We start from the raw sequence: 22,525 nt of genomic DNA, 5'->3' as shown, positions 1-22,525 counted from the left end.
TAGTTTCGTTTTAAAGAAGAGGATGGTAGCAAACATTGACAGTGATACAACAGCACCAATAGTCACCAAGCTCAGTAGATGTGGCTCTTTACCACAAACTGAATTACCACCTATCAAGTATTCTCAGAGTCAAAACCTATTACAAGTACTGTCAATCGTAAGACTAGGCTCGAAACTTGAATTGCAAAGCATGGTCCAGAGGCAGAGGTAATAGGATCACATCTCCATGCTCAAGAATTGAGCTTTCACTTGAGTAGTAGGTCAATCCCGCGTCCCATTCTGTTTCCATCTCTGACCAATTAAGTCGTAGTGCGTTGCCCTCCCATTCATGCCGCTTGTTCAACGCCACGGTTTTTGGTGAACACAAGTTGGTGGCAGGGTTGGAAGACTAACGTACAAGTTGAATCGTACAGCTGACGGACAAGTTCTCCCAGAACGCTGGATTCCCTCCAGTCAGCACCAATGATATCTAGATATCGCTATGTTGGACAAACAGACTGATAGAAGATACTATAAACCCCTTACCTGATAACCATAGCAACTTTTGACCTCTTCAGCCTGTCGTATTTAAACATAAAAGCTATATATTGTCATTGTCGAAGCCCAAGTTGGTCAGTTCGTCGATTAGTGAGAGGGTTCTGTGCATTACTGCTCATCGCTCCTCAACCCGTCTTACCGTTGTCAAGGACGTCCTTCCTATTCTGAGATAAAATGGCGTTACAAATTGTCATTGCGGGGAAGAGGTAGACACAGGCAAACTGAGAAGAGTTAAATAATCTCAAAATTAGGTAGAGAAAAGACAATCAGTCATATGTAACATTGCGAGTTATCTACAGTTGCAAGAAGCCATGAGGAATAAACAGCTTCCTCGAACAACTTATTCTGGCTCAGAAATCTCGCTTCTTTGGCGAGATATAGCATTTTCTAGTCGCTGCCTACAATAAAAGTATCTTTTTTTGCTAACAGAGTAATCTAATCTGATAGCCGAGAAGGAACGCCAGGCACCTTATCAATATAACAACGCTTTCGTTTGGTCTGTATACGAATCTTTAGCATCCATTGACTATTGAGCGTTTTCGACATATTGTTGTTGGGCATGGCTCATGTAGATAGATTGAACTGGATACAATAGACTGCAGCGCTGAAAGCTGTTCTGGATGGTTAAATGGAGGATACTGAAGTTGCCTGCGACTAAGATTCTTGGCTCAGTTGTTCTGAATGTTAATTGTTGTATTCTGATTAAGAAGAACTGAAAGTCAAGATGGAAAATAACTGTTAACAATTAAAAACAAAGATAGATTAAGTCTAATTACAGGAGTTAATAATTTCTTATCAGCTATTATTAGTGCCTAATTTTCAGATTGTTTTACTTTTTTTTTGAAAATGGTCAAGATGAAGGATTTACACTTTTGTTCAATTCCTTCAACAAACTTGGAAAAAATTTGAGCTTCAGACATGGCCAAAAGTCGTTTTGAATATGTCAGAAACTACGAGCTTCCTGACCCACTGACGCCCAACACTTTTATCATCGTTAGATTGGATGGTAAAGGGTTTCACAAGTAAGTCGTTCTACTCGCTGAGAGTATAGAGATATGAGATACTGACGAAACACATTGCGCTAGGTTCTCAGACGCTCACAACTTTGCCAAACCCAACGACAAGCGTGCTCTCGATTTGATGGACACGGCAGCCAAAACGGTATTTGACGAATACAAAGATGTTGTCATGGCTTTTGGAGAAAGCGATGAATATAGGTAAATTCGGCAAATAGGAGCAATAGTGGGTCAGATTCATGATCTTTTATAGCTTCTTGTTGCGACGCGCAACTAGAGTTTATAATAGACGCCGCAGGTTGTCCTAGTTACTTTTGTCGCAACTCAGCGCTAATGGTGTGTCTTGATAGCAAAATCAACACTTCCATTGTATCCCTATTCACTTCTGCCTACGTCTTCAACTGGCCGTACTTCTTTCCGGATGTACCGCTTCGTTATCCACCCAGTTTTGACGGACGTGTGATTTTGTATCCTGGAGAAATAGAAATTAGAGATTATTTTAGTTGGCGACAAGCCGATAGTAAGTCTGCAAAACATGACAATAGTAATGACTGATAATTGGCATAGCTCATATAAACAATCTCTATAATACTACATTCTGGGCTCTAGTTCATAGTGGCCAAACAACAGCAGAAGCAAACAAAACCCTCCAGGTAAGTTCGCGTCTGGGCCATTTTGACATGCATCTTTACACAAAACCATTTAGGGAACAAACTCAAAAGATAAGAACGAGCTTCTCTTTTCTCAATTCTCCATCAATTACAATAATCTCCCAGAGATGTTTAGGAAGGGAAGCGTCCTAGTCCGACAGGCTCAACAACCCTCTGTTTTAGCGTCTTCAAAACCTCAAACAGTGCAACAAGAGGGCTCAAATGAAAACCACCCTGTTGAGATAGCGAGTCAAGGTCCAAAAAGCTCTGAAATCATCACAACGGGACACGAAAAATGTCTTAGGAAGGAAAAGACATATGTGGGCACTGAAGGAAGAGTCGTTGTATTGCATGAGGACATAGTAGGAGATGCTTTTTGGAAAGAGAGGCCATGGCTACTGCTGTAGATAGGATAGGTATGAATGAATTGTATGTCACTGTCTGTATAGCGTTATCATGAAAGTTGTTTTAAGCAGATCTTATCTCTCAATTATACTTTTGGCTGATCAGGGTTTTGACCAACTTTCAAGAATTCTGACATTCAGGAAGGGTATACAACAAGAAAGAACTGTCATTAAGCACCTTCACAAATATGCAACTGTTCTGTCAATTCTAATTAATTAGCCTTCAAAACGACTCATGACAGTAACAATGAGCTCTAGGTAGAGCCGCAACCAAAGGCAAGATACATGGATGAGCTGAGGGAAAAAAAGTGGTCAAAGAAACAAAATAGACTTGTTCAAAGCAATTCGGGTAGGGTTCATCACAGCTCTTTCCGCACCCTATTCAATAATTGCAAATCCTTCATACTCTATATTGTCAAATTGTGTCAAATTATACGCATGGATATAACTCTTCCACTCGTTCGCTATGGAAAGAGTCAATTTGAGATGACTGCTGATTACTCGCCGTCGTTATGCCAAAAGGCGACTGTACACGCCAAAGATGCATCAAAACATACAGTCTACAATTCAGATTATGAGCATCCCACATCCGTTTGAATTTTCTCTTCATTTCATTCCAAGTAGCTAGATGTAGAAAAGAGAAAAATCAGGCTAAGGAAAATAGGACAGTCATTTCGCGAGCGTACTTGTCATTGCGTAATTAAAGAAAAGACTAAGATATGACGAGAGAGAGACAGAGGGAATCAACAGTTACACCCATACTTTTGAGTGCTTTCAGAGTCAATTCGAATGGGGTCAGGATAGTCGGCGTATCTATTCAAATGTTAGCGCATTTACATATCTATATTGGAATATATGCTTGCAATTCAGTTTCAGCTTCCTGCGCCAAAGCATTCTTTGCAATTGTCTGGAATGCCTGCTCAACGTTGACAGCTTCTTTGGCAGAAGTCTCAAAGTAGGGAATGTTGCCCTTTGCTTGACACCACTGCATTGCGCGTTTTTGTGATACCTAAACAACAAATAAGTGATGATCAACTTGTCAAAGACGTATCAATACCATTCGCTTGCTTTCTTCCATATCGACCTTGTTGCCTAAAACAACAAAAGGAAAGTTCTCGGGGTCATGTGGACTAGCTTGGACCAAGAACTCATCTCGCCATCCGTCAAGCGCCTCAAAAGACTTTGAAGAATTAACATCGTATACAAGGACACAGCAGTCGGCCCCTCGGTAGAAAGCAACGCCTAGAGATTGAAAACGTTCTTGACCAGCAGTATCCCAGAGCTATAAGAGGAGTTAACGGCACGTCCTATCGTTGCCCCGAGCACAGTGCCTACCTGCATAGTGACAACTCTGTCATCAACGACCAGCTCTCTTGTCAAGAAGTCTGCGCCAATAGTAGCCTTGTACTGATTAGAGAATCGTTTGTTGACGTATTGATTCATAAGCGACGTCTTTCCGACGCTATCTACCATTAGCTATCGTCCCAGTGGGCTACCGTTGACTCACCCTGAGTCGCCGAGAATAATGACCTGCTTGCCGTTAGTATGTAGCTCTCTATTACCCTTCGACTTGCCTTGAGAAGATGTTTTTTCCGGTTTGAAGCCATGTTGAATGATTTAGATAAAATGATGAAGTGGCAAGAAATCAGAATGATCACTGTGTTAAACCAGGGGTTGTGTCCGGACTTGAAAACGGGATCAAATAATGTCCGGACTTGGGTCTGTACACAACACAATTAATATTGAATTTACTTTTGCAACACAATGTCAAACACAAAATGGCAAGCACAAATAAGAAGCAGCCTTATAGCAAATCAGGCTCAAGCAGAAGGATATAGAGATATCATAGAGCAGTGCAAGTTGGATTTATGCCTTTGAGGGACTTTTCTGACGAGGTGGACAGATCAGAAGCTTGCCAAAGCAGCAAGAGAGCTCAAAGTACGCAATAAAGCACTGCTGAAGATCGGAGGTGGTGGCAGTGGACAAGGTGAAGGGTGAGCATTTGGGAAAATCCTTGCATTGCTGACGGGATGACAGTTCAAACACGCTAGTCAATCATCTAGAGTCTCAACTGAGCTCTCTTCAGACGGAGATTTCAAATCTCTACCGTACTCAAGCTGCAGGACAAAATAAACAATTGACGCTTGCCGATGCTCTGCGAGAGAGAGATGAGGAGGTAATGAATTTGCGCGATCAGGTGCGGTCATTAAAAAATGTTCAAGAGAAGAGTGCGCAGAATGAAAAGCAATGGGAGGAAAAGTGGAAATTGCGCGAAGAGGATATTCAAGTTGGTCCTGTTCCTTGTATGTTTTGTAAATCGCTTATGCTGTGGGACAGACAATGGCGGATGAGATTATGTCGCTCAATCTTGAACTTTCAGCCGTCACTGCACGAAATGAAGCTCTCCTCATAGACAACTCAAATCTTCTTCAAAGATGGCTTGACAAGATGAATTTTGACGCAGACATGATGAACGACGAATTTGAAAAAGAAATGGAGGCCGCTGGCAATAGTAAAGATAAAGAAGGTGATGGAGAGGAAGGGTTTGAAGAAGTAGAAATCTTTGTGGATGCGCCTAATACAACACCCAACAAGCCTGACAGGCGATTAGCTCCAAAGTCTGCGCCTGCACCTTCCGCAGTTGTAAAAGGCAAAACACGTATAGACTCTTTATCCTCCAAAACAAAAATTCCGTCTTCATTCACTACGACTGAGCCTGTACCCTCGCGGATAACCAAGCCCCCTTTGCCACCTAACAAATCTAAATCTAAATCTCCCACATCCTGGACCACAGCTAAGCCTTCATCTATAGCGCTTTCCGCTGCGCGAACAGATAAATCTCGGCGTAGTGATACAACCATATCGTCGACGACGAGATTACGCAAGGATACAGGTGATAAGATGTCGTAGAGTGGAGAGTCACTGTTCGTCATGTATGTAAACAGCGGCCTACGAAGGGATTTTTTGAGTATGATGAACCAACCGTTCAAAAACTATGTAGTCTTGATATCTCAGCTTATATATGATCATATAAAGAGGCTCAATAGATGCTAGGGACGTTATAGATCCACCACATATAGTCAAACATCTTATATAGCTCCAAATAAGGATTGTGTAATGTAAAACTAAATTGCCCCATTGGATGCAAGAAAGGTGTGCACTTCAACTTTGACATATGTTATATCGACGGTCTCAGTCTCAGAGACCATCTGTACTTGGGTTCTGAAGAAATGCTTCATTTTTTTCCCTTTTTCCCTTTTGCGTCACTTGTTTTATCCTTTTCTACTAAGAAACCTCCAACTTCCAACGCATCTCGTGCAACTTGGCTAATGTATTTGAACCTATCCGGGCCTAGTTTGTGACCACCCCACCACCTAGTCACAATGACAAGGACGTTTTCTAGCTCTAGTATCTCTAAAAGGTGTTGTAACCTTCCTCCTGCTTGTGCTTCACCGTCGTCATCATAATCTTCATCACCTCGTTTAGCTTTGCCATCTTCACCATAGCAAATCACGCACCGGACACGTATACTTTGCCAGCAACCCCCCCAATCTCTTTGCTTATTCGATATGCATAGATAGCAGGATGTGCCGATCTTGCCGCACGCTTATCCTCTCTTAGGTATTCACGAACCACCAGTGGGACTTCTCTCTCATCAGTCACTCTTACCGCACGTCCAACAAAGACCGATTTCCGGTCCACAACTTCATCGGATACCCATACTCTCAGCCCATGGCCCTTGCCCGCTTCAAAACGAATCATGGCTTCTGTAGGAGGTGTATCAGAATTTGACCATCTACGGCCATCCTGTGAGGATAGTCGTGTGGGCGAACAGGGTGTGTGTGTTGATTTATCTTTATCTGTGACGGTATACACTGCTTCCACCCCTTGTGACTCCATATCATAGCGCTGATCTCGATTCCTTTGCAGTTCGCGCGAAGAGTCAGAAGTGAGATGCTGAATATACCATGTTTTGCAGAGACTTTGTACGTGAGTAAGACCTTCGAAAACGCTTACATTCCCAGTGTTGAAAGAAACGGCATCGGAAGATATGTACGTGCGTATTATATCGCCAACTATGCAGGATGAGCTCGCTAGATATATCCCTCGAGTAGATCCACTTACAGAGCTGACTGTCAATGGCAAAATTTCCAAGATACTTGTTCATAAGTTGCAGTTGTGGTGGGTTATTATGAGGATATGTTGGTGGTAAATTGACCAGTATTCGCATGATGGGTGCTGTGGTAGGAAGCACATCTATCTTCACACCTTCCAATGTTTCTCCTTCTTCCCATATCGGCAATCTCATCTCGTAGCGTATCCGTTCTCCTGGACTGAAATCAATTTCTACCATTTTTGAAATGATCAGATCGCTGCCAAGTAATTTTGGAATAGACTCAGCGCCATACCCGTTGAGTTTACATCGTGGTGGCCATGAATGGCTGGAAATACAAGCTTGATGGAATTGTCTCCGTATATAGAAAGAAGGGCTTCCAGCTCGTGCCCAATCGAGGACAGACTAGATATTGATTGATCACTGTCAATAAAAGTCAGATACTCGATAAACTACCACACATTAGATTCCGATATTTATGATGGTGTTGCCTACAGCCAGTCTGCAACCGACCTTCTTCAACAAAGCTTGATGCGAATCTTGCAGTGATTCTACAGCATTGTATCCCTCTCCATCAGACCCACTGTCATGAACTTTACTTTCTCCAAGGTTCAAATGAGAAAACTCTTTTTCAAAAGTGTTCGATAGAGTGGTATCTTTACTTTCAGACATTTCTGAAAAGCCAACAGTAGTCGCTTGCTTTAAGTATTGGCGTGAAGTAATTATAGCGAATCGTTTGACCAGTCGACAGTGACAAGTCCTCCAGAGCATATAAAATAACGAGCTTTCGTTTTTAAATTATATCTCTTGATTGTAAGTTGAGATTTAATTGTTAAATATTTTGTTTTGTTGAGATGAAAAAATAAAGAAAGCGACTTTGACGTCACTTCGGCCATCTCTGCCTTTTCACCCATTGAAGCAATAAACCATTACATTCTTTGCATAGAATGATATACTTACAGCCATCAAAGTATACTTGTACACAAAAGATTCAGAGGGGTATACAATAAACCCAATTAAAAGGAGAAAAAGATTACCGTTGTAGTTCATCAAGCATTAAGAAAAGGCAACAATGAAAAAATAAAAGATACAAGAATGAGCAGCATATGGTATTGCGCAACTCTTCCATGTTACACGTTTTCTTCTTTTTAGCCCATTCGCTATCTTCACATCACCTCGAGGTGTATCCTGTCACCATTCAATTCCTCCATTATAGGCCATACTCTCTGGGCTGCCTATTATTATCCTGCTCTCCTCATTCTTTTCTTTCTTGCCTCCTTTTTCAACAGTTGGATCCGGCTCTGTCTTTTCTTTCATAACCCAACCGGTCGATCCTGCACTTGCACTCGAGCCAATGATCTTGACATTGGATGGACTGCTCTGCAATGCTGCAGGAGTTTCAATGACGAGATCGGGAGTAGGCATATCAGCCGCAAGGTTGAATTGTGTAGCGTCAAAGTAGGTATCAAACAGATCCCGATCGTTGGGTTCTTCGGCTTCAACCTGAGACCCAACAGGAGCCGACTGCGTTTGAGAAGCAAAAGTAGATTGGTACTCTTCAAAGATTTTGTTGTAAGTGTCTACTGGATCCACCTTAGCTTCTATTTCTTCGGCCTCCGCTCCTACATGGTCTAGGTCAACTGCAGCGGCAAGTGTCTTTTGTCGATCGAAGAATGGTTTGTTCCTGGTTGCTTCCTCCTGCGCAGCAGCTTCTGCTGCAGAGATTTGTAACTCCAAGCTCTGTACCAAATTCTCTGGACCAACATCTGACAGCGTAGATATGGCATTTTTATCATCCATTCCTGTCTTGGCCTGTTTGGGTGTTCTATCGGGTAACTCAGCTATGCCAGGAGTAGTAGGCGCTCGTTTTCGCTTGGCCGCTTTTCTCTCTCTAGGAGAATCTGTCGTGGGGGGTTGAGTTGAGTTAATTGGAGTCTTTGCCTCGGGTGTCTCAACTACCCCACTACCTGTTATAGCGATAGCAGGAGAACCTTTACCCTTTCCTCGCCTAGGAGGCGGTTTAAGGTCCTCTATGCGTAATCCTTTTTGTCGGATTGCATCTTGAATATTAAGAGGGTTTTCTTTAGGTAATGTCTGAGAGACAGAAGATTGTTGAGCTGCGAGTGTTTGTTGTGTCTGGACGGCGGAATTTTGTATGAGTTGAGTTTGAGCATGCGCTTGAACTTGTTGGACTAATTGTTGGGCCTCGAGACCAAAGATGCACTGCGCCTCTGCTCCTTGAGTGGTATTACTTTGATTTTCAGGACTCAAAGCCAAACTCATGCCTTGCCCTGTCTGTCCTGGCAATGCAATGGGTGTCTGGTTTGTACTAGTCTGCGTTTCTCGTTCTTTTTGCAGCGTTATGGCTTTGGCGGCTTGTACAGCAGCCACAATTGTCTTGAGCCTCTGCTGCCCCTGCGGACCGCGTTCTGCCATTTGTTTATAGGTCATTTGCGCTTTCATCAAGAATGAACTCAAGTTGGTTCGCAGACGTTGAAAATCGGAAATATTAAAGATGTATCTTCCTCTATCAACGAGAGCAGCTGCGTACAAAGCTGACGTAGACTATATATTTCTATTTAGTCATTCTGCTCAAATTCAATAATGGAAACAACTCACCATATGAACCATGCTAATCAGCGCAGAAGGCTCCACACCACTAGCTTCATTCACCATCAGCATGAAGATGGGCAATCTCTGTTCAACCTCTTTAGCTAACGGATAGATACTGCGAAGCTCAGCAAGATAGGCTTCGGGGTTAACATTGTTATTGTTAGGTTGTTTATCTGTTTGACTTATGTTAAAAACATTCTAATGTAAAGAAAGGAAGTTTACCAATGCCTTTACGAATAATCATTTCTTGCACTTTAATGAACTCCAGCATTTTTAATGCCGTTAAATCTGGCCTATTCATCTGTACTTGGCCGCCTTGATTTCCCTGTGCCACTGCTGTAGTGCCATGGGTTTGAGGTTGTAATGGTACATGAGGCTGAGGCGGAGCTTGTGCTTGTGAGGAGGCTTGTGGTATTTGAACTTGAGCTGGATTTTGCTGTCGCTGTTGAGCTTGTTGAACTAACCAACTTTCTACTCCATTCGTTCCCCCAGCTCCACTCGATACGTTACCAGTTGTAGACTTTGTAGTTTCAAAAAACCTCCTTTGCTGTTTTGAAATTTGTTCACTTGCTTGTCTGTCCATCTGTACACTAGCACTCACTGGTTGAGATTGCGTACTCGTCGCTCCCATTGCACTTGTTCCCAGCCCAGGTCTTCTAAAACCCCCTCGGCTCCTGGCGCTCATAAATGCATCCTCCATCGGTTGCAAGAGTGTGGCATATATTGTTCGGATTTGCTGAGCGACAGTCATACTCGAAGCAGGTAATTGACCAGGTTGTGTAGAGGATGACTCGTTGGAGTTTGAAGGAGTAGAAAAACCTAATTGGCCAGCTACAAATGTCCAACGCATTGGATCAATCTATTTTCTTTGGTCAGTACGCCATTGCAGTTTGTTAGCCAAGTAATGGCGAACGTACGTTAGTAGAACCATTATTATTTATGACTATCTGAAACAGTTTGAGCAAATTGATAGGTTTTCCTTCAATATTCGGCACGCCTCCGGTATATCCCTTATTAACCATCAGTGTTCTCAAAGAGTTATAAAACATTTCTTCGGAAACATCGTTGATATCTAGAACGGGATTCCCTTGCATTGGGACGTTTGGACCTTGTGCTTGACCTTGCTGATGAGATTGCGATTGTATCTGAGGTCGGGTCTGAGATTGCTGAGGTGTAGAAAAAGACAATTGCGCATTGTTCAATGTTGGTGTCATGAGCTCGATGGGGTTATTCTGTGAACCTCTTATCCCCATCCCCGCTCCTGTGCTTGTCATACCGGTGGTAATTTGACCGCTTGATGCTTGGCCAGCCTGGAGATGTGCTTGTTGAAAACGTTGTGCAATCTGTTGAGGTGTTGTATTCGCCATGACTTGTCCTTGTACCTGACTCTGAGTCTGGCCGAGTTGAGTCATACTTTGATTATGCGACACTTGCTGCGCACTCACACCTGAAGCTGAGGCATTGGCGGCAGCAGCTTGTATCTGCCTTGAGATTGTGGCAAGAGTCATCCTTGCAACTTCTCCCATTTTTTCATGATCCATATTTAATACCACCTCCCTTCCCATTGTCCCAGTTCCACCTCCACCTAATGAGTTAAGAATTTTGCCAGCAACGTCCAATACATCGTCAGTAACGCCAGCTCCTCTTCTTCGAATTTCCGAAATAATGAGCAAAAGCTGAAATTTGCTTGCTTGTTCGTTTGGTGTGAGTGGGCGCGTCAGAAGGGAATACTCAGATATTCGTTTGCCTAATGAAACTGAAGCTTGAAGTAATTTGTCAAGAGGCCATGTAGGAAGATCGCGTCCAATTTGATTCACTCTCGCTTGTGCTACAGGCTGAGTCTGTATATGAGAGGTTTGTAACTGGGACGGTATTGTTTGAGACAGCCTGCCGTTTCCCACTATCGGCGTATTGGTTTGAGGTGTGGTAGTTGCCAAATTGTAATTGGCATTAGCTGTGCCTAACTGGGGGGAAGGCATGAGGCCTGTAGGAGGTATTTGGGGAGTATTTAGGCCTTGCCGAGCTTGTTGAGCTTTCATTTGCTGCAACTAAGGCTTCATTAGCTTTTTGCTTTAATACACTTTTTATACTTGCAGCTTCAAGTTGACTCATATTGCCCACAAATTGTCCTCCCACAATCCCACTAAGAGAGTCGCTTCCAACTCGTTGATGTCCTTGGCCATAGCCTTCAGTTTGTTGTGTTTGCGAGATTTGACCTTGAATGTTTCGCATCAAATGGCTCTGAAATTCTGCCGAAAGACCTTGGCCCTGGTTGTGCGCAGATACCTGACCTTGCTGCATCTGGCTCTGATTTGCCCCTTGGTTCACTTGGCTTGCCTGGTTTTGATTTTGGTTTTTTAACATAGCGATTAGCCTGACAAGTTCTTCAATGCTTCCTTGATTGTTCCCAAATTTTTTGATAATTGGTCCAGCAAGTTCAGGTCGTTGACGCATAAATTCATGAATCTCTGGTGGAAGATTTGCAAGTCCAGTTGAACCTTGATTTGATTGATCGCGTTGTATAGATTGGGTATTGAATAGTTGAGGGTTATTTGATGTCGAGTTGGAACGGTTTAACATACTAAAATTGTATTCTTAGTAAGTATAGTATAGCACAAAAGATATACCTAGGAGACATACTTTTGCAACGCCGCCCGTCTCGTACTTTCATCCAAACCCATCATCTGTCCAAATTGCCCGTTTTGATTCTCGTTATTTGTTCCCATGGCCGTCTGTTGATTAGACATTACCGTAGAGCCCGGACCTAAATGCGACGATTGTTGAGGATTAAACGGCAGGGTTTGTTGGGATGTTTGAGAGAGGTTGAAAGACATGTTGTTCATACCCGGTAACCCACTCATTTGTCCTCCCAGCCCAGTCATATTGTGTGTCTCAGTCATACCTCCTATACTACTTGCACCTGCCACATTGCCGCCGCTCACACCTGTAAAGTTTTTGGTCTGTGCAGCTTGGACGGCTTGAATGGCCTCGCGTGCTCGCTCTTCTTCCCGTGCAATTTGGTTTTGAAATGTTAGACTATTATCTTGATTTGTAGCAAATCGACCTTGGTTCTGACTTTGAAATTGGTTTTGATTCAGATTCTGAGATTGGTTGGAAGGTGTATTCTGATTTTGAAGGCGATTAAACATTGGTAATATGATATTCTGTACCGTCTCATCCATTCCTCCTATGCCGTTCATACCAGCCAATCCAGTCATACCCATCTGACCTTGTGTTTGCTGATCGTTCCCAGAAAGTACAGCAGACCCTGTTCCTAGCAAAGATGGCAATGTTGGATTTCTAAATGCCTGACCAGCATTGGTGTTTTGGTTATGTGCTTGAGTTTGAGATTGGAGCTGGTGAAGAATCTGAGGAGTGATATTCATCCTTCCAGCCACACTTTCCAAGCCATTTTGCCCTTGGACTTGCTGCCCGGACTGTAAGCCAACACCAAAGCCTATTCCGCCACCCATTCCTATTCCCATCCCTCCCAAACCTTGGTCATTGTGTTGGCCTTGCACCTGCTGCTGCTGTTGATTCTGCTGATTCTGTTGGCTCTGCTGGTTCTGTTGGTTCTGCTGATTTTTCTGTGCCAATTGACCAGCTAGCTGAGCAAATAGAGCGGGGTTGAGTTGGTTGATTTGGGCAAGATTGAAAGTTGCAAAGTTGTTGGCATCACCATTGTTGCCGCTCATTTTAGCCAGCACACACTCTCTTTTTTGGCCCTCTTGCTTTTCTTCAATAGCAGTTGCAAGAAAAAATATTTATTCTTCTCTCGAAGCCCTATTGACAACCTGTCAAAAGAGTCGAGATTTGGCCTGCCTCAAGGCAGCCTGTCCTTTGGTCTGCTTGCGACCTGTTCTTCCTTCTTTTGATCTTTTCCTTTTCTACTTTGGACAGGCCTTGTCCTTATGCTGGGCTTTCCATGCAAAGAGCGGATGCCTTGATTTTTTAATGGTTGCTTTTTTTTTCTATCTTGAAAGGTAAATAAAAGATGAAACAGAAATATCAAACAATAGAAAAAGAAAGAAAAAGCCTTGACCCTGAAAATCGCGGGATTTGTTATAAAGACAGTAACACACAACCTATACATGCAGCAACTATATAACGTGTAAGATAAGCAGGGCATAACTAGATATACTACAGCTTATTTGGTAGTAGTAGGCAACACGGTTCCAAACACGTAATCCCACATCTTGCTCGTCACTCCAAAGCCCAACTCAAAGTTCTTGTAGTGATGCGCAAGATGATATCGCTTCATTTCTGCGAGATACGCTGGGAGACGGGTGTGGTGGAGTGCGTAGTGCCCTGCAAGCTGTCAGAAATGTCCTATGAGGTTACAAGACACTCACCAAGGTCATAGACGACATACATTGCAAACGAACCAGAGATGATCCCATTGGCGATAGCTGTTGGAAAAATTAAATGCGCCAATCGAGTAAATGGTGTCTGCAAAGCAAAGAACAGCAGAGGAGGCATAACCAATCGCAGCCTATCCATCGGTAGATAATGATGAACACCATGAAGCAAAAAGTGAAGAGTGATGGCCCAGTGAGTGTCAGGAAGATAATAGTCGAGGTGGAACAGAAAACGGTGCAAGAGGTATTCGAGAATGGTCCAGATCAACACGCCAACGGCAAAACATAATCCAAACAGCCCAAAAGCGGATGCAGTCGGGACAGGCAAGCCCTTGCATGATAGGTTTTGTATGGCGCCGAGAAGCGACTTGGCCGAGATGCTCTGATCCACAAACTGCAAAACACTCAACCAGCCCAAGAACCCTGCAATAGGCCACCAAATCACGGGAACCACAAACCATTTCGTTCTTGTGAACGGCTCCAATAGATCGCTTTCAAAGAGCCTCGCCGACTCTTTCAGGTGTCGCGGTTCGTGTACTTGGGAAAGATAATATTCTTTAGACCAAGGCGCGTTCCACACCTGGATAAGCAAAGGCTTGGAAAGATCGATAAACTTGTTGACGTTGTAATCAGAGAGTAGATCTGTGTCGGTAGGCATAAAGTTTTCGTCTGGCACCCAGTCTGCCAAGAGTCAACAAAGCCTACCCGGTCAAGACTTACCCTCTGAAACAATCTTTTCCCCGCCACCCAGTTCGCCCACTTTAAATTCCTCCATCATCTCATACGCCGCTCTGCTGTGAACGTGGATATTCTCATCGTCCATGACCTTGCCAATGTCCTGTCCAGCATGTGCCAAGAGAACATCATCGCCTCCCGGATGATCTGGCAAAAAGGTAGTGAGGTCGTACACCTTGCCCGAGTAAGTGACGAGACAGGAAGCGCGGGTATTGTCTGGCTTCTTTTAGCTACTGCATTCTCCGTTCATACGCATTCCCCGTTCATACTCACGCTTTGCAACCTCTGCTCCCGAATAAATTCTCCCTCGCGTGGCTTTGCTCATGGTGTCCGACAGTGTGTACGGCAAGTGGCGAGATGCGATGGAAGGTATTGGTAAAGAGCGATTGTCAAAAAACAGAGAAGAAATGTTGTAAAGAGAGGATGTAAAAAAGAAGGAATGCAAATTGAAAATGCCAAACTTGCGAATGAAAATGTGCTGATGGATCAGATCGGAATGTAAATAGTGAGATAATATGACGTGTTATTATTATTCAAACTGGGCATAAAAACCTAAAATAAAATCGAGCATTGATAAATTGGGCACACATAAATCTAGCGGAAAACCCTTTTGCCATACATTTTGGGCAGAAAATGTCTTGTTCACATTTCCATCATGTCTTCCATTTCTCCAGCCAAACTGCAAGAAAATGTACAGGTGTAGGTCGATAAGAAAAGCTTTATGCGTGCTGATAGCATTTCTAGAGCGGTTCTCTACAAGTTGGTCATCTTTGCAGTGTTGATGGCTGTTGTACCGATAGCGACATACTTTGTCTCTCTCCATTATGTCCTCAAGAGTAGGTCTTGTCGTATAGGATCTCAGAAGAGCGCTAACTTTCTTCAAGACTCGACAACTGGAGCAGCTATCTCTGCCATCGTTACTGCAAATGCCGTCTTGGTTGGCTGGGTCGTGGTTGCGTTTAGAGAAGAGTCACCACCTGCAGAGAAAGTCACAGAAGGAAAGAAAGAGAGATAGATGGTTTGGCTATGCAGTGGACTTGAATGACGCATATATGGTGGAAAGTGTCTTGGATATTAAAGATGCGTTTGTCGATAAATAGATTTGAATTTTCTTAATCTCTTTTTCTTTCTGTATATTGCTTTATTTATCATTTTTTAATCATTTCTCTTTATTTTGAATTGGCATTTAAACCATAGGCAGAGCATCATCCTGTATATTGACTGCCAGCAAAAAAGCATGCCTACCTCCAAATCCTCCATCGACCATCGCGATGTTTACTATAGAAAGGGAAAGTCGGCAGGGTACAGGGCTCGCTCAGCTTACAAACTTTTACATTTGGATGAAGAATTCGACTTGTTTACCGGAGTAGAGACAGCCGTGGATTTGTGTGCTGCACCGGGAAGTTGGAGCCAGGTTCTAGGGCAGAAATTGAAACCTATGGAGGGAGGCAGGCGGGTGGTCAGTCTTGACTTGCAGCCCATGGTGAGTTGTATCTCTGTCTGGGTTGTTGTTGACTGGTGATGGTAGGCGCCTTTACCGAATATCACAACCCTTCAGGCTGACATCACTCTGCCTTGTACAATCCCTCTCGTTCTCGACCATCTGGGCGGAAGAAAAGCGGATCTTGTGGTGTGCGATGGTGCTCCTGATGGTTAGTGTATTTGTCTGCGGTACGAGTCGTATCTGACAAGGGCTATAGTAACTGGTGTGCATGATCTCGACGCTTATCTGCACTCGCAGTTACTTCTCGCAGCTCTCACGCTGTCCTTGACATTGCTATCGCCTGGAGCCACTTTAATCTTCAAAATCTTCCTATCTCCTCTTGATCCAAAGGCAGAGTTTCTGGCTTCTCAGTTGAGATGTTTTTTTCCTGGATCACCACCTACTCGAGACGAGAGTCCCGTTTTTAGCGAGTTCAATGTGATAGAGGATGTAGAAGAAAAGAGACAAGGGGTTGACCAACAAGGACGTAGAGGAGGTGTATGGGTTAGAAAGCCTCGAAGCTCTCGAGGAGGTTCTGCCGGTAATTTTTTATCAGCTTCTCATGATGTTTTGCTCATGGCACATCTCTAGAGGCTTTCATTGTATGTCGCAACTTTGACCCTTCTACCATCCCTCTTCCCGCCATGTCCTCTCCCACAGTGCTCGACAAACTGCGTAATACGACTGGAACACTCACTCTAGATTCTTTAAGTACTCTGGGACTGAGTGAAGGAGAACTGAACATCGGCAAGGAATGGGAGGTGATAAAGGCTTATGTAGAAGGAGGAGATCTTTTGTAAGTATGCACGCCGATTCCTTCACTTTAGTAGCTAGACATTGGAGGAATAGAACAAGCGGGACGATATACAAAACAAATACAATTATAATCAACACTGACCTACTATATGCGATAGGGCAATGAACAACAGATTGAAACCTCCATCGCCAAAACTACATCTCCCTCTGAACAGTAGTCAAGCTGTCCATCATACTTTTTCAACCCTGTTCACCTTACAGGAAAATCACTCTCCCAAAGCCTTGCAGACTCAGCCTACCCCATTTGACGAACCTCCAGAGTACTTTTCTCCCAAAGTCGCACCTCACACTGATACGACTTATCTTTCGCCAGAAAAAATCAAGAAAGGTCGAACAAATAGCCCAGGGCAGGATGAGGGTGAACGAAGGCAAAATAGCATTGACTCGTTAACGCCAAATCCAAGCCCTGTGTCGCTTAATGGCCCAACACGACCTTGGGCTTCGAGATCTCACCATCACCATTATGCTACTTCCACATCTACAAAGGCCTCCGTCTCTACCCTTACCTCCACAACGGAGAAGCTTGGCGTACATCCAAGGCTTAGATCGTCAAGCACAGCGTCCAGCTCTTCCCACCTGGCTCTTGTAGATGAGCCTATGACCTCTCCGGCACTGTCTTCCAGCTCCAAGACAGACCTTTTCTTCTCTGGCTCGTTAGATTTACCAGCTCCACCTCGAGCACTTAATAATGTCGACCTTGGCAAGGGTCTACCTAGCTCAGTGAATCCAAAAAAGGAGGAAAGATGTATCACGATGCCAACTCCTGTCAAGTTGAGATTACCTCCAAGGAAGGAAAAGTTTCGAGGTGATTCAACTGATTCCGTCTTATCTGAACCTTCTTGGCGAGGAGTTGGAGCAGGACCAGGTGGATTGGGAAGGTTTGGGGGGCTTACAAATGGTTTAGAGGAGATTTCAACGTCGAGGTTAAGGTCACTTTCCAATCCTATCTCACCGTTTGGTGGAGATACGCAGATAATACCGTCTGTCCCGCCTGTATATTCCACATTGCCTTTAATTCCACCACTTCAAGATCAATCATTGGGTGCGCTCGTCACGCCCAAACATGTCTCTGCTCTTCCCTTCTCGTATCAAAATTTTACCGATATCACACCTAAAGGTGAGCCTGATAGAAAACTCTGCCGAAAAGAGTCACAGCAACTAGAACGAGAACATCGACAGGCTGAATTTGACACATCTTTGCATACAGATGATATTGTCGAGCCCGACGTCAAGAATAGAGGAGATGATGGACAACAAAGGCTAAGAGGATGGAAGTTAGTCAAGAAACTGGGGGAAGGTGCATTTTCGGCTGTATGGTCTGCCGTATCTGTTGAATCTTTACACTCTGGACCTTCAAGAAATAGCCGCAGGAGTAATACGAGCAGAGTGGCGGCGCTGAAGATGATGACCCGCCACTCCCCTGTGCTTGATTCTCGAACACGTATATCTTTTTTACGTGAGGTCGAAGTACTTCGACATATTTCGCATCCTTCTATCGTGCAATATCTAGACAGCTTTTCGACATGTGGGCATGATGTGCTTGTGTTGGAAAAATTAGAAGGAGGAGAGTTATTTGATTTAATGAGTGTGGAGAAGAATAGACAGAGGATGATTTTACCTGGGCCGGAAAACGGAGAAGGACAGGAAAGCGATAAAGACGGAGAGGGTTTCTCAAGGAGGGTGTTTGGAGAACTGGTCAAAGCTGTAGGATGGCTGCATGAAATAGGTGTAGTTCATCGAGATATCAAACTTGAAAGTGAGTCTTCCATATCATTGGCTTCACCCAGACAATGTTTAACTTTATTTAAGATATATTGTTTACAATCAATCCATTCTCATTACCTCCAACATCGACAGGCTCGATACCTCTCGATCAACTCCCTCATGTAACTGAACCTCTCATCAAGCTTACAGACTTTGGCCTTTCACGTTTTATATCCCGTGAATCTCCTCTTCTTCAAACTCGCTGCGGCTCTGAGTCATTCGCTGCTCCAGAAATTATCATGGGTAAACTATATGACGGCCGTCAAACAGATTCGTGGGCTATTGGCGTGGTGCTTTACGGGTTAATCATTGGGGAACTCCCTTTCGATACTTTCGATAGAGAAGAGGATGAGCAAATATCTGCCCTCAGTAGTCGAACAGTGGGGCTTTTGAGTGAAAAGGAAAGAGTGAGAAAGAAGATGATGAGGATTGCTAAAGGCGAATATACATGGCCAAGTCCTGTTCCTGTACATTCCGAAGAGATTCCTGGAGCATACGCTCCTGGTACAGGTTCTCCCAACCTACGTCGCCTTGTTGCTCTGCTTCTCCAATGGGACCCGTTGCAAAGAGCCAAGCCGGCAGATTTGTGGACGCACCCATGGATGTCGGGACCAGGGTCCGTGCCGAGGCCTGTTGAGCATGGATATGATTGCTCGTGTGGAATAGATGAAAGAGAAGTCGGGTATGTGGAGCGAGAGCGGCGACGAAGGAGGGTGTTGGATGGATTTTTGGTTGAAGAAGATGGGATTGAAGAGGTTGCTAGAGCCGAGCATTAGGAATGAGCATTTGTCTGTCGTGAATATGATGTTTTCTTGATATGGAACATACCCGTTGTGTAGGGGATACTATTGAGTTCTTTAATTTGCGTTACAGCGATGTATTTCTTCTTACATGATGACTCCGACTTCAAATATGCCTGCCTCCACCACTCATTTATAATGCTAGTGATCTGAGCATGTATGGCTATAGCATGTTGCGTATAATGTAGTGCTTCCATAAACAGTTCCATTTTAACTATATTCAACGTATACTCTGTATTCATTGGTCCGTTTCCTAAGCTTGCAAAACTATCTAACACCAATTCGGTTAATATTAGATCTGCTGTGAAAGACGTGATACACGCCGAACAGCTATCATGATCAAATTGCGATGGATATGGATAAGAGTTTGAGAGGTAAAATGGAAGGCTCGCTGTGGACGTGATAGTGGCTTCTTCTCTGTGCCAATCTCAAGTATAGTCAGATAGTATGGAACCCCTGTTGGTTAGTGTATCACAAACTGCCTCTCTTATCTCACTGACATCTCGTTCTGGTGAGATTGAGTCACTCAGCAATGACCACTGTACTCTATCCCAACATTCATTGGGTGAACTATGCATGTTTGGATATATCGTCGCTTGTTGAAGAATCCTTTTGGATAGCTCACGACATTCAAGATACTATTTGTGGCTTTGAATTAAACTCTACCAGATTCAATTAAGCAACCTTTGTTCATTTGAGAATAAAAGAAGCAAAGTGCATCCTACCATCATACAAAGCTTAGCGAGATGGAGCAAGATGCTATGTTGCCATTACGGCTGTAAGTCTGAAATGATGAGCGTCGGGTTTTGTAGGATGGGACGTGGTGTTTGCAACTTCGCAAGTAACACTAGAAAAATCTTATGAATTATTTTCCCAGCTTGTGGCTGAAGAGGACCTACTAATGATTTCCAGATGCCACTTTATCGTCGATGTACGCAACTCTACAAGTCAACCAAATCAATCACGGTATGCTAAAGTAGAACAATTGACGTACACCGCCGTGTTATACTGCTTGGTCCAATACCCTGCCAGCTTGACTGCTCCTTTTTCGTTGTCATCTACCCAGCACCTGGCATCACCCAAATCATAATGCTGGCTCCTAAAATAATAAACTGCAACTTGCCCAGCATTTACCTTGATGTTGACCGTAATGCGAGATCCAGGGATGGACGAGTTCCAATAATGTTTCTCTCCGTTCCAAACGAATGGTTCCCAACCCTCGGCTTTAGTCGGTGCCATGGGGTTTAACTTGTCATTTGCATCAGCACAAAACAGCTCTGGCTGGGCTATTCCAGTAATGTGTTTTCCAGAATCAGGATCGGGCTGCTTAGGATCTATTACATCCCTCAGGGGAGTGAATATACCAACATGAGGAATGACATAAGGATTAGATGGGATAATGAATAAACGCTTCTCCTTGGCAAGAGCTTGAAGCGGTTCGAGTTTAAACGTTTCCTCCCAGTTGTCCGGAGCAATGCTGGGCGAAACAAGGTGTAGAGAGTCTAAAGGAAACAAGACATCAATGAGATCAGAGAAAGGATTCGTAGAAGAGACGGTATCTTCAATTGGAGGGATGGTTGGGAGGCCGTATCGGGAAAGCATACAAAGTTCTGATTCCATATAAGCAATCAAAAGATCAGACAGTAAACGCTACGTAATTGTCAGTCATTAATAATTTTACACGGGAGATGCCTACATGTCCACGAGCGTTTGCATGTAGCATATCAGGTTGAAAGAATGCTTTGGCCATCGACTGAGGATATCGCAAGTAGTGATTGAACACGAGTCTTTTCAGAGAGAGGTACGGGACATCATAGTAAAGCGCTATAGGCGCATGTACAATCTGAGGATCTCCATAACCTTGATCCTGGGCCACAAGAGGGCCCCAGGCGCCAAGGATGAGAATGGCCGGTTCACTTTCAAATTCTGACAAAGCTCGAAGGAGCTGATCAAAGAAAGTTTGATAAAGCGGATCGCTGAGATAAGTCAGCCTTGACTGAATCAAAGCACTAGATGACTCACGTCTGGTCATTGACATCAAATTCCAAAATTACAAGATCCGTGTTTGCAGCTATATGGTGAGCTCCGCAAAAAGCATAATAGCTCGAGTCCATCCCCCCTATGGCACCATTCCTAAAACTATGATCGGCCTGGCGACTATCAGAAACTCAACCACATATGGTCGACCAACCTCTGGAAATGTTTTCCTGAACCAATCCATAAAGAGGGACGTATAACATCCTGGACCTCCCGGGTCACCTTGGGGAAAGTCTGCACTTGGGTGGACACCATGACATGCCGAGACTAGAGACGTTATTTTGAGTCTTTTTAAAAATTACAACTATCATGATGGGCTTACCGCTACCGCCCAGAACCCCTACCGTTATCTTTTCGCCATCTCTTGCCTTTTGTAGCACCCTCCTCACTCTGGCACCCGTTCCTTGTATTAACCTGCTGTTTCGTAATCCTTCTTTATGGTACAATGAACACAACCTTCTTCCTTCATCAGTTTCTCCACATATGCAGTCCTGAATGATATCCTCCTCATAAAACGGCTCGCTGATGACTTCTCCGCTCGTGATTGATATCTTTGGTAATGGCGGTAGCCCGTTTACATGAGGGTGTATTAACGAGTACAGAAACAAGAGCAAGGGTGGAAGTGCCATGAAAGCAACTATTCTCCACATTCTGACACGTCCTGAGCGTCCGACAGAATATGCGAGTGGAGTTGCTGCTCGATATCGACCATGCCAGTGAGATGACGATAATGGAGGAGAATGATCTTGAGAAAGAAGAGGCCGAGAAGATCTTGTGGCGTCTGTAGAGCTGGATCTACCATAAAACACCAGTTCGTGGCCTTCTTCCTTTTCTTCTTCTGACAATGAAAGCATTTTCTCGGTTTAAAGATGAACACAAGACATTTTCTATCTTTAAGTAATACAAGTTGACTGATAAAGGCGGCAACCTCCGCCTCTGATAAGGTTTATCCCTGAACGGTAACTAATTTATCTTTATCTTGATAAATATTTTTTATTTCTATTTCAAGATATAAAGAAAGTTAAAAAGTTATCAATATCGTAACTAGATGATAACAAAATCAAACACTGTCTGTTCCTTTTTCTAAAGCTTTCTAATGATTGGCAACTGTGTGTCCTGCTGCCGTTGAATTGAGAGAACTCGACAAGCGTAGCTCTCTGTGGAATCAAACTGCCAGGCCATACCATCCTGTTCCTCC

General features: G+C 43.8%; 9 protein-coding genes across 9 annotated transcripts; 4 read left to right on the top strand and 5 right to left on the bottom strand.

The window, feature by feature from the left end:
• Positions 1 to 1,455: 1,455 nt before the first annotated feature.
• Positions 1,456 to 2,610, top strand: L203_104453 (uncharacterized protein; the record flags this gene model as incomplete). Its single annotated transcript, XM_066213838.1, has 6 exons — positions 1,456 to 1,559; positions 1,623 to 1,754; positions 1,807 to 1,851; positions 1,904 to 2,073; positions 2,121 to 2,206; positions 2,260 to 2,610. The coding sequence occupies 6 exons, from the start codon at positions 1,456 to 1,458 to the stop codon at positions 2,608 to 2,610; spliced, it is 888 nt and encodes a 295-aa protein (XP_066069935.1).
• A 427-nt stretch (positions 2,611 to 3,037) lies between these two features.
• Positions 3,038 to 4,214, bottom strand: L203_104452 (uncharacterized protein; the record flags this gene model as incomplete). The annotated part of the gene is made up of 8 exons (XM_066213837.1): positions 3,038 to 3,231; positions 3,294 to 3,319; positions 3,370 to 3,420; positions 3,471 to 3,616; positions 3,665 to 3,889; positions 3,943 to 4,069; positions 4,115 to 4,137; positions 4,182 to 4,214. The coding sequence occupies 8 exons, from the start codon at positions 4,212 to 4,214 to the stop codon at positions 3,038 to 3,040; spliced, it is 825 nt and encodes a 274-aa protein (XP_066069934.1).
• A 157-nt stretch (positions 4,215 to 4,371) lies between these two features.
• Positions 4,372 to 5,517, top strand: L203_104451 (uncharacterized protein; the record flags this gene model as incomplete). The annotated part of the gene is made up of 4 exons (XM_066213836.1): positions 4,372 to 4,462; positions 4,511 to 4,601; positions 4,645 to 4,894; positions 4,945 to 5,517. 4 exons carry the CDS (start codon positions 4,372 to 4,374, stop codon positions 5,515 to 5,517), a joined length of 1,005 nt encoding a protein of 334 aa, XP_066069933.1.
• A 325-nt stretch (positions 5,518 to 5,842) lies between these two features.
• On the bottom strand, positions 5,843 to 7,393 carry L203_104450 (uncharacterized protein; the record flags this gene model as incomplete). Its single annotated transcript, XM_066213835.1, has 5 exons — positions 5,843 to 6,075; positions 6,126 to 6,683; positions 6,733 to 6,954; positions 7,017 to 7,173; positions 7,235 to 7,393. The coding sequence occupies 5 exons, from the start codon at positions 7,391 to 7,393 to the stop codon at positions 5,843 to 5,845; spliced, it is 1,329 nt and encodes a 442-aa protein (XP_066069932.1).
• Positions 7,394 to 7,912: 519 nt separating this feature from the next.
• On the bottom strand, positions 7,913 to 13,029 carry L203_104449 (uncharacterized protein; the record flags this gene model as incomplete). Its single annotated transcript, XM_066213834.1, has 7 exons — positions 7,913 to 9,286; positions 9,341 to 9,507; positions 9,557 to 9,881; positions 9,936 to 10,193; positions 10,252 to 11,382; positions 11,429 to 11,915; positions 11,975 to 13,029. The coding sequence occupies 7 exons, from the start codon at positions 13,027 to 13,029 to the stop codon at positions 7,913 to 7,915; spliced, it is 4,797 nt and encodes a 1,598-aa protein (XP_066069931.1).
• A 452-nt stretch (positions 13,030 to 13,481) lies between these two features.
• L203_104448 (uncharacterized protein) lies at positions 13,482 to 14,752 on the bottom strand (the record flags this gene model as incomplete). Its single annotated transcript, XM_066213833.1, has 4 exons — positions 13,482 to 13,642; positions 13,687 to 14,361; positions 14,413 to 14,643; positions 14,701 to 14,752. The coding sequence occupies 4 exons, from the start codon at positions 14,750 to 14,752 to the stop codon at positions 13,482 to 13,484; spliced, it is 1,119 nt and encodes a 372-aa protein (XP_066069930.1).
• A 330-nt stretch (positions 14,753 to 15,082) lies between these two features.
• Positions 15,083 to 15,442, top strand: L203_104447 (uncharacterized protein; the record flags this gene model as incomplete). The annotated part of the gene is made up of 3 exons (XM_066213832.1): positions 15,083 to 15,126; positions 15,172 to 15,263; positions 15,312 to 15,442. 3 exons carry the CDS (start codon positions 15,083 to 15,085, stop codon positions 15,440 to 15,442), a joined length of 267 nt encoding a protein of 88 aa, XP_066069929.1.
• A 222-nt stretch (positions 15,443 to 15,664) lies between these two features.
• Positions 15,665 to 19,266, top strand: L203_104446 (uncharacterized protein; the record flags this gene model as incomplete). Its single annotated transcript, XM_066213831.1, has 6 exons — positions 15,665 to 15,910; positions 15,956 to 16,079; positions 16,128 to 16,451; positions 16,502 to 16,706; positions 16,825 to 18,482; positions 18,536 to 19,266. The coding sequence occupies 6 exons, from the start codon at positions 15,665 to 15,667 to the stop codon at positions 19,264 to 19,266; spliced, it is 3,288 nt and encodes a 1,095-aa protein (XP_066069928.1).
• Positions 19,267 to 20,049: 783 nt separating this feature from the next.
• On the bottom strand, positions 20,050 to 22,181 carry L203_104445 (uncharacterized protein; the record flags this gene model as incomplete). Its single annotated transcript, XM_066213830.1, has 8 exons — positions 20,050 to 20,137; positions 20,190 to 20,231; positions 20,285 to 20,940; positions 20,987 to 21,266; positions 21,313 to 21,423; positions 21,482 to 21,594; positions 21,650 to 21,667; positions 21,717 to 22,181. The coding sequence occupies 8 exons, from the start codon at positions 22,179 to 22,181 to the stop codon at positions 20,050 to 20,052; spliced, it is 1,773 nt and encodes a 590-aa protein (XP_066069927.1).
• Between the last annotated feature and the right edge of the window lie 344 nt (positions 22,182 to 22,525).

This window comes from Cryptococcus depauperatus, chromosome 5 (assembly GCF_001720195.1).
Source record: "Cryptococcus depauperatus CBS 7841 chromosome 5, complete sequence".
NCBI classification, from domain to species: Eukaryota; Fungi; Basidiomycota; class Tremellomycetes; order Tremellales; family Cryptococcaceae; genus Cryptococcus; species Cryptococcus depauperatus.
The sequence above is the reverse complement of the archived record's forward strand: the minus strand, read 5'-3'. Positions and strand labels throughout refer to the sequence as shown.